Source organism: Zonotrichia albicollis, chromosome 9 (assembly GCF_047830755.1).
Source record: "Zonotrichia albicollis isolate bZonAlb1 chromosome 9, bZonAlb1.hap1, whole genome shotgun sequence".
NCBI lineage: Eukaryota > Metazoa > Chordata > Aves > Passeriformes > Passerellidae > Zonotrichia > Zonotrichia albicollis.
Genome location: NC_133827.1, coordinates 33,264,932 through 33,279,336, shown reverse-complemented (window position 1 = coordinate 33,279,336; position 14,405 = coordinate 33,264,932). Strand labels below are relative to the sequence as shown.

Below are 14,405 nucleotides of genomic sequence, written 5' to 3'. Positions count from 1 at the left end.
AAAATAGCTGTAACTGAGATGTGCCTGTGCAGGGACTAAGATGCCCTAGCTCAGCATTTCAGCCCATGCTGCCCCCTGTCCCTTCCTGCTCCTCTGCCAACAGGGCTGATCCATCCTCAGCTGGTCTCCCCTGCTGATACCCAGTCCCTGTTTCTACCCACTCCCAGCTGCAGGTACCATCCCCTCATGCTCACTGATGACAAAATGTGCCATTCTCCATTCCCCAGCTGACACCAGACCTTTCCAGAACTGCCCCCTCTGACACTCACAGGTATTTTGGCACTGAGTAATGAAAGCAGGGAGATGCTGCTGCTGCTGCTGGATGCAGCCAGACCTGCTTCCCAGGGACCCCACAGTCGCCCCAGCAGATGCTGGTGAGCATGAAGGATTCAGGTGCTTCATGGCTTTGAGTGGAAAATGAGCCCAGCCACAAGCACTGTTTCCCTGCCTGCACCACCTGAACAGCTGATCCCTCCAGCTGTGGCAAATCTACCAGTCTGGAGCAGGTGAGGGGCAAGCCTACATCTGCATGGACACATGCAAAAGGAGGAAGGAGGACTGCCTATGAATTCAAATTTAGAGTGACTGGGACAGCTCACACAGCAGCTCCACGTTCAGCTCTGAGTCACACAGGATCCAGCCTGGGGAGCAATTACTGGTGCACAAAAGCTCTTGAGCTGCAACAAAAGAATGGCAAGGAGCTTCTCATCAAAACCCCTTGAAATCTTTATCTTGCCCACTTAGGCTTGGGAGGATACTTCCTTCTGCTAACAGAAGTGAAGCCTCAGCAGAGCATTTGGGATGCTGGAGAGGAAATGTCCAGTGAAGTGAATCAGGGGTGAGCAGCAGCCACTGCAGCACAGCAGCAATGACAGCCCTGACAACATCATCCCATTCCCATGCCAGCACTTAGGACTACAGGAACTACACTCCATTAGGAACAAGCTGTTCCCCTAATTCAGTCGTCCTGACTCCTCTGTTAAAACATTTTCCTGAAACTGTGTAGGACTTTGACTAAGCAAATGCACTTTGGCATCTGAATTCAGCCCTCTAGCTGCCAGTGCATCACCCCCTGCAAGCCCAGCCTGGGCTACTGAGAGCCACATGGAAAGAGGAAATCCCCAAACCACAGCCTGCTCCCAAATCAGGTCTGCAGCACCAAGGAGCTCCCCACACTTCAACCCTCCTCCCTGCATCCTCACACACAGATGAGCTTTTTACTCTACAAACCTCACAGACTGCTCTAGGACTGAAAGGGAATTACATTAGAGCAAGCACACACCCAGTTGTTCATTTTGTATGTGCTGACAGTCTTGTTTTGACTCCACTTTCTACGTTTAAGGTGTTAATGGGAACCTTGATGCATTTCAGAGGGAACGTGCACAGATAGAAGACAGATGCATGAGGCTGAAACCTGGCTCCCAGATTTCATATCAAATGCTGGATTTGTTTATATCCATATGATGCAATCTCCATAAAAGCAATCAACTACCACCAAAAGGAGATGTTTCAATATCTGCATAGCCTTCATGCACTAGGCATTAGGGTTGCTTTTATGATGCAGAATAATATAATGGATTTCTTCCACAAGTTCCCAAATGCTGTTATTAAGTGTTGCTTCTCTAATAAAATATGCTGCAACATACAGCAGTACATGATGTGGCATTTACACAAGCCTTTTCTCCATATAGGACTTGCTGGCTTTTAACAAATCTGTCTCTTCTATACACTACAGAAGCACAAGATGAGTAATTATGTTCTCCGCTTAATAATGTTTTTGCACTGGCCAATTTAACAGCTAATCTCCACAAACCTATGAGATAATCCCCCCAGCAGCTAAATTTGCATGTTGTAATCAAGTCTTGCTATTAAATCATACTTTGCAACAATAGCTGAGCTGTCAACGACAAGCAGCAGCTCTCGGCTCTTGCACTGGCACCATGCAGGCAAAAGCCTGGATAAACATGCACAAAGCCTCACTGCTCTGCCAGCTAGGAGAGCATCCCTTTGCACTTTTGGGAGCTTGGAAATGGCTACACCCATGACAGATCTCAGGACAAACATCCTTTGTCTCGCTCAGCTCTCCGGTCAGTCAGCTTGCAAGCTGTTTTCTCCAGGCCTGCCTGCTGCTCTCTGCAGTGATGCAAAGCCAAGCTGGTTTGGCTGTGGTGTGCTCTGTCATACTTCTCTGACTGCTTTTTATGGTGTCCTTAAAAACTGAGCATACTGTGTGCAACAGAGAGTTCCCTTTGCAGCAAAGGTCCTGTCTTGGCTGCGTGGGCAGAGCAGCTTGTGCAGCCAAGCTGTGATCAGAGCACTGCACCCTTCAGGGTTAGCCACGCTCCTTGAAAATGCCCTGCCCGATTTTCCAGTTTCTTTGCTGTCCTTTTTGATTACAGTGCAGCAAGAGGACCAGAATCAGTTCAGTTAAATGTCCCTGTTAGTGTCATCACAGTTTGGATGAATAGCTGGTGTGACACAAACATTAAACAGATGTTGGATCTTCCTCCACTGGCTTTGACCAGGGACTGATCCCCTGCTCTGTACTTCCCATTTGCCCTCACAAAACCTCATCCCCAAAGAGACCCACACAAACTTCAGCTGAGCTCAGCACCATATTCCTGCTCCTGTACATTCACTGAAGCAACATGTCCTTTCTCCTCTGCTTTCCCACAACCTCAGTTTTCTCTCAGTGACTGTAAATATCTGAGTGACCTGAGCGTATTTGTCAAAGAACAGCACCAAGAGGCAATTCCTCTGAATTCCTGCAGCAAACATCACTGTTCTGGTCCAGGCTGTTACTGGTGCCAAAAACTCTTGCTCTGAACCATATTCTGACTCTCTGCAAAATGCTGCAAATGTGCAATAAATAGCATAGTCCTTTTGAATCCTGCCTTTTGCAGTACCTTTACCAGAGGCAGAATTTCAACACAGCAACGTGGATCAGCCCCAGCCTGGCCACATCGATGATGTCTTTCTGTCCTAATGATTCTTCCTAGGCATTAGCACAACATTTATTTCTACCTTGCCCTGTTCTTCCCATTTATCTACAAATCTGACAAGGTCTCCTTCCTTTTAAAACACAGGGAAAGAAGAATTTCTCGCTGGAATAGGCTCACTCTGTGAAAGCAGAAAGATCAATCTAGATTCAATCTGTCTCACTAATTGTTGGAGGCTGTTACTGACCTGGGGCTGGCCTGGCTGTGAGTGAGCGTGTGAGCACAGGCAGCCTGCTCCCAGCTTCTCCTGCTTTATGCTGCAAACAAGTCACACCAGACTTCTTTGTGCATGGGGACCCTGTCCACTCCTGTTACCTGGACCCTTGTGCCCAGCCACATGTCACCAGGCAGTGCCTGTCTGTCAGCAAGACTGCAAATGAGCACTGACCTTAAATAAAGCATGAACCACTCCTTAAGGAGGACTTATCCTCACCTCACTTTAGGTCCTATTTTACCACAAAGTCCCTCCCAGGAGTACTTCCAGAGGGGCTAAGTCAGTGTGGTCTTCCTTGAAAGTCAGGACAACTGCACGTGTAGCTGATCACTAAACTGATTATGTTGAGATGAGCAGGGTTTGCATCAACTCTTTTACTACATCAGACTGTTTAACCTGGACTGTCTCAGTAAAATGAGATTATGCCAGAGATGCAACATGTACAAGAGCTGTGCTAGGGCTGGTTTTCACCACAGGGATGGTTGATGAGCAGTTGAGATGTCGGTCTCTGCTCAGCTCAGTGGAGACAGAAAGAAATATCTGTGAGCAGCCCAGAGGCAGGCAAGAGCTGTGCTGAACAAGGCAGGAGTGAGCAGTGATCTGATCAGCCAGAAATGTACAGGAATAGTTCATCACTGCTGTGCTCAAGTGTCAAAGTTACTGGAGGAGCTGAAGGGCAGAGAGCAAGGAAAGTAGGAGGGGAAGTGAGGGATCCTGCACTGCTCAGCTCACCAGGCCAGTGCCCAGAGTAGTGTGGCCAAGCAGAAGCAGGAAAGCCAGACAAGACCTGAGCCAGGCTAAAACCCAGGCTGGGCTCTGCACCTGCCTGTACCAGCCAAACACCATGTGCAGGTAATCGTGCCCACAGCAGCAGAGCTCTGCAGAAACTGAGAGTTGAGTGGCAATGATAAAAGTTCACTTTTTTTCTATTCCCTTCTTTTTGATGATGGCAACGTGCTTTATAAATGCTAATAAAAAAGCCCCCGAGGATTCTTGCAGGATTTGTGCAGGATTCTTGCTCTTTTTTGCTCTGTGGAGGGTGGTGGTGCAGAAACAGACAACGTGATTTGCCAGAGACCATGCAAGCAACAGCCTCTGAGTTGGGAGCTGACCATGGAGCTCCCACCCCATGTGAGCTGGTGAGGGGTCCCGTGGGATCAACAGAGAACTGGACATTCCCAGAGGCAGAAAAAGCTTGCAGCACATCTTGGCCAGTAATGAGGCTGCTCATTTAAGAGTGCTGCATTTCAGATGAGACAGGTGAAGGACACAAAATTTAAGATGTTCAAAGCTGTTCTGAGGTATTTCAAACCAACTTCCATTAAAATTAATGGAAACATTAATGCAAAGTACACTCAAATCCTCAAGCAGGTTCTTTTCAAGCAAGATCTTTCCATTAACTTGAAAGAAAGTTGTGCCCAAATCCTCTTACATTGCTGGGAACATCTGAGACAGGCAAAGTCAGGTTACAAATCCATTAGGCTCCAGACTGAGTAATGAATGGCCAGTTGAAAGAGGTGAAAGTGCTAAGCTGTGAGAGGAATCCCACTCAGGGTGACCTTGAGTGAGGGGCTGAACACACAAAACATGCATGTGACTTGGAGTTCCTTTTTTCAATGGAGAGGAAGTAGGGAGGTGTGGAGAGAGTAGAATCCATTGCCAGACTGATGTAGCTGCTCTGAACCGTGGAAAAAAAAAACATTGAAAAAGCAGCAGGACCAAGAACAACGCTCAGCAGTAGCTGGAAAAATAGAACTGGGACCTTAGCTGCTCAGGAGAGGGTAAGAAGAGATAGTTCCACTCTCACCCTCTAATTTGTGAAGACATAATTTCAATAAGGTCCATGGAATGCCCAACTCAGCAGAGTATATGGAGAGAGGAGTAGTGTCAGTGCAAAATTGGTCTTTTACACTAACACAGAGCAATGTGTCAGGGATTTAAGACTGGAAGGATTATTTCACCAGCTGATGCTGTGTGCCTGGAGGCCTTTAGGTAGCTACTATTCCATTAAAAAAGACTTGCAGGGTCTAAAACACATTCCAGAAGCATTTGTCCTTGAAAGAGAATTCACTGTTCTTCTCTTGGCCCAATTTCCCAGTTAATCTCTCTTGCCTTTCAAATGTGTGCTTTATTTCTAATCTGAATCCTTCAGCTTTCAGCCAGTAGCTCTTTATGAGAGAGCAGTCCCAGCTGGCTGACAATCCACTGGGTTACTCCAGCTCAGTGTCCATGCCCTGGGGAACCAAGGCACTCGGTGCTGCACAGACCAGAGAGGTCCTGCCTGTGGGAAACCAAAACCCTGGCTCCCTCTGGGCAGACAGCACAGATCCACCAGCAGGATGCTGAGCAGGAATGGCAGGTTTATCCCCAAGCAGAGCATCCCTCATTACAGCCATCTCCAAGTACTCAGGATTCCCTTCATCACCTTTGGTCTTACCCCACTGTCTGTCCTTGCAAGGAACTCTCCATCCTTTGTACCAAAGCACCTCCTGACAAGGCAAAAGAAGGCAGCACATCCTCTTACCCTCTGTCCCAGCTTGTAACATCCCAGGGTGGCCACCAAACCTGCTACTGGCAGAGAAGTCACTCTGCACTCTGCCTATACATTCAGTGACACAGAGACCAGGCCAAAACAATGACTCCGTTTCCCTAATCATTTAGAAAAGGACATGCCTAGGAATCCTACTGGGAGAGGGATAGCTAGGGGGTCTGGTGGTTTTTCTAGCCAGATCCCAGCTCAGGAGAGTGCCTTCCTTGACACAAAATCAATTCTGCAGCTTGGGTTCATGATGAAATTGAGAGGTGCCTCTTGTGGAGGGATGATTATTCATTCTTTCTCACGTCACATCTGTCCTCTCCCATGTTCATAACGGCTAATCACAGACTCATCTAATTCAGGGCTGCTAAGAAACCCATATGCACAGGCTGGCAATTCAAGCCCAGATATAGCTCACTGCCTTGAGCATTAGTCAGACACGTACAGGCCAGGGAAATGGTGCCGAAATGCTGCTGAGGGCTGTAAAACATATTGTTAAACAAACGGATGTGTAAACAGAGCTCTGGGATGACACATGGAGACAGCACCTCTAACTCAATGACAACTGCAGCTGATGGTCTCACCTACCTGACTGCCACCAAATACCCAGACACCTAACACCGACACAAGCAGGTTTTACAGCTCCTTCCCAAGCAAACACTGAAACAGGTAAGATAACAAACTCCTTTAATTCAGTCCAGGGAGAGAAGAGAGGTCCCACACTCACTGGGATTTAAGAGCCCAGTCCTTCCTGCCTCTTGTGGGTGGGAGCATACACTGACTGCTCTGGAACCCTGATGAGGATTTAAAGAGGGCTACTGGTCACTGTGGGATACTGTGTAAATCCCCAAAGAAAGCTTCAAACATTTGTTTGTAAGGGTTAAGTTTATGTTCAAATCCCATCTGCCTGCTCAAGAAGAAGGCAGGTTTCCTTAATCACCTTTTCCATTTGCATCCTCCTCATTGACTGACACTCCAAGGATTTGGCAGTTACTATTTCTACAGCTCTGATGGACTGGAAAACTATTATTAAGCAGCAGGGTGGCAGGAGGAGACAGGTCTGTGTCAAGAAAAGCAGCTATGTAGTACCTGGGCAGAGCCTTTTGCAATAATAGTCCTTTTACCCCATCTAGGAATGGCCACAGGGCCCCTCTGGAAGGAAAGAACAACTCTCTGCTCCTCACAGTCTCAAGTGACAAAGGCTGCTTTGCAGCTTATGTCCCAACAGCCTGTGGAGGTGCAAGACAGAAAACCCAGCTCATGCCTTAGGCAGGAAGGATTCCATATCTTTCAAAGTTTTAAAGGTCAACCTCCAGACTTATTCTCCTGGACAATTTACCCTTCATTGAACCAATGCCAAAACCAGGAGGACTGGTTTATCTCCATGTACAGGAACAGCCTTGCTGGCAAACTCCAACGCTCACCCTCTGGCAGGTGAAGGGAGTACTTGTGTAAAGTTTAGTGTCAACAGAGAAACAGAAAACAACACATGGTATCAAAAGAAAAATTCCAATGTGCTATCCTATCCTTTTTTTTTTTTTCCTGGCAATTGCAATGATTTTGTTTTGTTCTGAGATCTAAACAAAGCATTTCACAAGTTTCAGGTGAATAACTGCTGCAAGAAAGCATCTGTCCAAACCTGTGACGTCAAGGGACATGCACATGGATTCTCCCCATGAAATTCTAGTCCACCTCACAAGACAAACAGGAGAAGATGCCACTTTCAGAGACTTCTCTAGCCCTGCAAGCTGGAGTGGGGCAGAGCATGATCACTAATTGGGAAATCAGATGCCACCAGGGGAGTTCCTTTACACCAACAGAAGCAGTGCTCATTCACTGGGATGTGCACCATGAAACAACCATGTAATAAGGCAGGTCAGACACCCAGGGACTGTGTGAGCTGTGCAGCAGCTCCTTGTGCAAACAACTCACTCTGCAAGCCCCAATTTCTCAAAAGGAACAAAAACACGGTAAGCCTGCCAGCTCACTGCAGAACAACCAGGTCCATGCTAAAGTCCAACACATGAGCTGTACACCTGGGAAGTATCCCTGAAAACAAATCAGCGGCTGTGTCAGCTGCTGTACACATTTTCTTCCTAGCACTGCCAGTCAATATCTCTTCTAGCAAAAAAGAATAAACTCCAAACAATTCTGCTTTGCTTTTTCAGTAAAAACAAACCCTCCCAAACCTCGACCCAAACTCTGTTTACACCAAAACTGCTTCAGTCCTGAATAGGAGCAATAAATGGAGTGAACTAAAGTGCTAGTGACAAATAACCCATTCAAACGATTCCAGCATAATTATAGGTTGGCTCTCTTGATGTCACATTGGGTACATCACTGCAGATATTACATTCACCTTATGAAAAGATTGCACAGAGCAACTCAGTTGGTAACCCAAACAGCATTATGTATCATGAGTCTGTCAGCATCAGGAGTGCATGCACCCTGGCATTTGAAGTCCTGGTGTTTCAAGTGATAATCCAATGTACCAGACAACACTGATCTCTATATAAAAGGGGGCACCACTTTTCCTTTCAACTGGAGCTGTTTTTCATTTCTCATTCTGAAGAGTTGTGTGGTGCTGCCCGCAAGTGGCTACACTGCACAGCAGCTCAATCTGCAGCACTCTGGGTCCCTAGAGAGAAGAAGTGATCAATACTCCAATGCTGCTTTTGTATGAGGTCTCTAAGTGCTTCCATGCAAGATGCTGCTCCTCTGGGTTTTGAAATTACTCTGAAGAGAATGTGAAAGCCCCCACTGCAAATTCATAATCCTGACACAAACTGCAGCTGCGGTACAGAATGAAAATGAAATTCATTGGTGAGCTGCAAGCTGGTCTATTGGCAAAGGTGGAATCTGGGATGTGGGGAAGGGACCTCAAAAACAGACCCAAACCTCAACCCTGAGGGAGCAGGAAAATCATATTAGAGAAGTACCAGCTGGGGACAAGGAAGTGTCATACTTGACAGGGATTTACACCTCCCTGGTGGGTCTGGGATGGCAGAGACCCTGAGCACTGCATCATCTGAGAAAGGTGGCAGTAATCAGTGTTGGGAGGGAAGGATCAGACTTGCTGTAGGTAGATGGGCAGAGCCTAGAAGGTCTCCAGAGAAGCATCTGGATAGTGATGGTGAGTGCAGAGAACAGATTGCATTTTCTGTTTCTTGGATACAGCCAAAAGAACACTGAACTTCTCGCAATTAATTTCTTCCAGGGGGATCTTGAATTTGCTTTGGCTCTTCCTGCACACAGGCTGGAAGAAGTCTTTCATGCTGAGCTGTAACCTTTAGGAACTCATCCTTCCTGCTGCCTGCAGCCCACAGGAGCAGGACCAGGCACGCCGGGCAGGCTGGCTTCAGAGTGGGCAGCTGGAGCTTCCTCAGCACAGCCCATAACACATTCCTGGAGCAGGGCCTTGGTGAGGGCATGTTGTAAGACAGGATTCATGAGCCATGGTGGGTGTGAATGAACTTGATGATCTTTTACTGCCTGGCTGGGTTTTGCAATTGGATCCTGTGTAGGATCAGAGAAATCCAGCCTGTGTCAAGTGGCAGTGAAAGCAAGCCAGTCCCACTGTCAACACCTGATATGTGCCGTGTCAACACCTGACAGGACACCTGGCAGGGCTGTCTCCTCCTTGATGTCACTGCTCCAGGGCCATCTGAGGGTTGACAGTATGCTCCTGTTCCAAGTGTCACTCAGCACCAGTCACTGTGTGTCTCTGTGTCACAGCACAGTGCTCCCCTCGCAGGACCTAGGGCTCTGGCCACCACATTGACTGATCTCCATTAGGGAGAATTTAAGCAACATGACTTAAAAATGAGAAAGCACATTGCTTGCTTCTCTCAGGTCAAGCCACTTCCTCTGGGGCCAGGAAGGACTGACAAGCTGGAAAGGACTGGATGCCCAGGGAATGAAAATGCCTAGGTCTGAGCAGGAGGAAGAGGAGAAGTGATGTCCCCTGGTCTCACCCCTGTGACTGCAGGGCAGTAACAGCTCTGTTCCTCCGTACAGCTCCAAGCTGCCTCTGGGACTATCAAATGCCACTGCATACCTGTCTATTATTGCCTGGGTTGGAAGCGCAGGGCAAGCAGCTGGGGGCTCAGCACCTCTTTTGCTCTCAATCCAAGGCTTCCAAGACTTCCAAGGTTCCACTGAGGCCAGTCCACCCAAAGTGCTTGGCACCCAAGGTGGCACTGTGCCCATGAATGTTCCTGCAGACAGGCAGGCAACACACAGCTGACTGGAGGAGGAACATATCCTTGGAAGGGTTTTATCATTTTAAAGGGAACAAATTCCAATTGATTGCCCTTGTAAGAGCCTGCATGGTACTTGCACTTCTAGCCTAATCAATAGAAATTTTAATTGCTCTGGTAATTACACTTTCAGCAATGCTGCAGTCCTTTGTTCTCCAAGTGGGAGACCAATATCTGCTGTTCTCCGGTGGCCCCATCTGGCTGCAGCCTGGAACAGCATTTGCCACTTGCAGGGGAGGGGACAATCCATCAGGTGACCAGGGTGACACCAAGCCTTGACATACACAGCCTGGCTGGTGCAGATCTCTGGGGCACAGGGTGCACTCCCCAGGTCAGAATGGGTTTCTGCCAGAATCACCTCAGAGTCACCTCAGCTTTCTCCTGTTAAAGCTGCTGCTCAAGAGCTTCACACATCTGCATGCCTGCCATAAGTTTTTCCCTGGAGCAGGTCCCAGGTCTGATGCTTTGCTGAGGGCACTGGGCTCTAGGGTGCACACTTCCATGCATAAGCTTGCAGTGTGTCACCAGTATTTCTTCTCTGGGCTGTAAATGGTTCCAAAATAGAATGCAGACACCAAGGTTATGTTGCTTTAGCTTCTGACTACATCTTCAGCAGGCAGAGGAACTCTTCCCCCCTGAGTCCTGATGGGTACTTTTAAAGCCTGACTGCACTTGGGAGAACACAGGCTTTACAAGTTACCCTGGAAAATTACTATAATGAAGAACCATCGTGACAAGTGCCATGTTACTGTATGGACATCAGATTAACCCTATGGCAGGACCAGTAATTGAGAAGAACAGTCTCTGCTTTGCTGAGTAGGAGCCATGTTTGGTGCTTCCCAACACTACTCAAATTTAAAGTTCTTGTGCTTGGTTCCAGAACCAAGCACATGTTCAGCTCAAGGGTGTTTTACCTGCAAGAACACATCAGCTGTAGCACAGACCTTCACGCTTCAGCTCCCCAGCCCAGGACTGCCAGAAGCACTGGGCTGCACACACGGTTTGGGGGGGCTAAGTGTGTGTGCAAACCTAGCAAGGCTCTCCCTGGGAAATGGGATCCTGCTCCCCCCAGCTTGGTCAAGCAAGCTATGAAATACAGAGTACTGCATGAAGGTGTAATTGCAGTGTGGATCTGTCAGGCACACACAAAGTCTGGATTTACTTGCAATTGCACTCATCCTGCCTACAATGTATTTTTTCAAGTCATGATGCTGGCTGGCATGGCCCAGGCATTCTCCCATGCCTGCCAGAATCACAGGACACAGCCATACATCTCTCAATCAACAGCTGTTAATGTGACACAGCTACTTTGTCACACACACTGGGCCTCTCACAGCTAACAGCAAGGTTTCCAAGAAGAATTGCTACTGGCCTTAGCACTTAAACAAAACAGTTCTACTCATGTCCCTGGAGTTTGCTCAAACAATAGCAGAAAACACCCACTGGAGCCTGAGGAGAAGGAGGGTCTGTGGCAGAAAAACCACAGCTGCTGATTTTTGAGATATACACCACACAATTAGAAACACTGGTCTATAAACATCCTCAACAAAGCCTAGCAGGTCTGGGGGGGTTTCTTTTCCTCACTGTCCATTGTGTGCCACTGCCTTTAAAACCCTCTAAAACAGAGGCTCCTCCCTTGGTGATTTTATGCTTTGGTGCTAAACTACACGTTGCCCTGTGAGCTTGGTGGTGCTGGAGGCACCAACTCTGCTCATTCAAGGCTCTGGGCCTGGGATACTTGGGATGGGACCATGTACCACGGGTGCTAATCACCCACCCACAGGCAGGAAGGAGTCTGCCACAAATGACCTCCCTTCCTGTTTAAATATTAAGATTTCTCAGCTAAGACCCTGGTCTGTGCATTTGCAGATGTCCCTCTTCCTTGCTGGGACTGCTCTTGTTGGCCTTTCTGAGAAGATCTAATTACAGGCTGTTCTGTTCATTGACAATTTCATATACTCTCGTTTTTTAGGTTAACTTGAATAACTGGCAAGAAGCAGAACTCCATGGGTGGAGTAACAGGCCATGGATTTATGACATGCTGGTATTCAGGGCGAACACAGAAATATCCTGAACTCTGCTGCTGCTGTCAATTTGATAATGAGAATGTGATTTGAAATAAAAACATCTTGGGTGCCAATTCACTACAGCAGCTAGTAAAAATAGGCAGAATACCTAGAAATAGAGGACTCTGTGCTCCAAACACATCCAAAGCTTGAATATCATATAGTATCTTACAAAAACAGAGCACGTGGCTGCACTAGGGCTATGGTACCTCACAGGCCATTCAGTGAACCCCTGCATGAGCCTCAGCAGAGAGAATAGGATGCTCTGTGAGTCCAGCTAAGCACAGGTGAGGGCTCTGCTTTCAAGTGCTCTGCAGCCTTTGGGTGCTTTCCCCCAGGCCATGCTCCCAGAGTTACCCCAACAGTGTAGAGTGTGAATTGCAAACACCCCTGGGCAAAGCCTGGGTGAGCTCTGTCAGAGCTCGAGGTACCCAAGAGCAGGCCTTTTAGACAAATAAAAGCAGCTTTTAAAAGCTAGAGAAAAAAAAAAAAACAAGGGGCTGCAGGGCCTCGTGCATTTTAAAGAATCTGGCCTTTACAGGAGTGTTTCCAGTTTCAGATCAAGCCTGGGGTCTTCTTTAATCTACTTTTAAGTGGTACAAGCAGTTGAAGCAGTTGTGATCCCTTTGCCAGGAGGCAGGGCAGTCTCCTTTCACCGCACCTTCCCGTGTTTGCTGTGTGTAATCTTCCACAGGACTTACCTGTTGCTGTCCCGGTACTGATAGATATAACAGCCCTGAGGCATCCCACTCTCCTGGTCCAAGGCAAACGAGAGCTTCATCTGCACACAGGAGAAGGGGTGTGGGACAATGAAAAGAGAGAGAAAAAAAAAAAGGCAACATTTTAGGCTCTTGATAATTACAGCAACTTCAAGCAAGGCTTGTGGGAGAAAGCTTAACTCACCAAGGCTGACACGCAAACACCGTGGCCTGGAACATACAGTGGGGTTCCAAACCTCAGGGAAAAGTCACATGCATTGCAGAAACCTCTTGCTTTTTCCACCCTTTGTTACTATAAAGTGTTCGTGGTTCCTCTGAAATGCACGGGTTGTAACAGCTGAGCCCTCCAAACCCACCCACACACAGCACCCTCAGCAGCGCGGCTGCGGTTCCCCTCAGACACTGCGCAAACGACTTTCTCCAGCGGCAGCTGCAGTTCCCACGAGCCTTTCTCTGAAAACCTTCCCGGCTCCATCTCGTTCCTCCAGTGCATTAGAACAGAGGAGAAACCACAGAGGGAAAGGTGACAGATTTTTCCTTCTGTGCAGAGTTATTAAAGAGCTGTTAGAAGGGTTTGCAGTTTGGATCCGCCTCCGGCAGCAGGCTATAATGGGACCTGGAAGCTGCTTTGGTTGCAGCTCCAAGAAGGCATTCAACAAGGGTTTTTGGATTTCAAACACAGCTTGTTTTATTAAGGGGGAAAAATTAATCCTCTTTCAACAAGCAACAGAATGGTTCTGTGGGGAGACTTTTTTGCTGAAAATGTCTTCAGTGATTTTGTACACTGAGCTGCCTAGAAAACAGCATGGAACTGAGTTCTGCAACAGCCCTGCACATCCAAGCAGGTCCTCATTACCCTGGGGAAGGCTGCTGGCCCCCAGGTCAATCTCCCACCAGCTCTCACAGCCATGACCCCTGGGCTCAGCTAAAGAGCTGCAGACCTTGACCAGGAGCCAGCAGGGAGGGTAAGAGGGGCAGCATCCTTTAGAGGAGGTACCTGCCAGTCTTCACACATGTTTTTGGGGTCACAGAGATTACTATCAGAAGGGCTGTTGCCGGTGCTGGATTGTGCAGGACTCCTGAAATGGTCTGGGAAGATCACCACAAGGGCTAAAAGTCAAAGGAGGTTTGTTATGATGAGCCTGACCTTTTTAAGCAAAGAAAGGAGGAGAGCAGTGTTGAGCCACTGCATTTGATCACAGACTCCTCGCCTCTGGACTCCAAGAAAATTGCTAGTTCAAATTAATGGCTTATTCAGGAATGAACACAGAATTAAAACATCTTTCTCCTCTAGGCTGTAAAGAAACCCTGTGTGCTGAATCACTAGATGATGCACTGATTTTCCCTTCCCTAAAGAGTAGCAAAGTCACACACTGTGCTCTCACTGACCCAAATAAAACTGCATGCCAAGAAATCATTGAAAAATTCACCACCTTGAATACTGAGTAAAGAATCAAGTACTAGGCTGAGGCCAAATTCAGCTGAGCTGCCCTGACATCCACAGCCCTACCAGTGTAAGGCACTCTGAAACAAGCTCATGCAACACCACAGAACATGAGTGCCCACGGTACACACATCACATTTATAGCACTGTCAAGACAGCAAGCTCTTA

General features: G+C 47.7%; 1 protein-coding gene across 3 annotated transcripts in view; it reads right to left on the bottom strand.

Annotated features, from left to right (window-relative positions):
- Positions 1-14,405, bottom strand: part of DIS3L2 (DIS3 like 3'-5' exoribonuclease 2) — a 179,644-nt gene that overhangs the window by 24,600 nt on the left and 140,639 nt on the right. For all 3 annotated transcript variants that reach the window (XM_074547292.1, XM_074547291.1, XM_074547293.1), the window contains exon 15: positions 12,776-12,855. In XM_074547292.1, the coding sequence (XP_074403393.1) occupies positions 12,776-12,855 (80 nt within the window). The remainder of the gene's footprint in view (positions 1-12,775; positions 12,856-14,405) is intronic.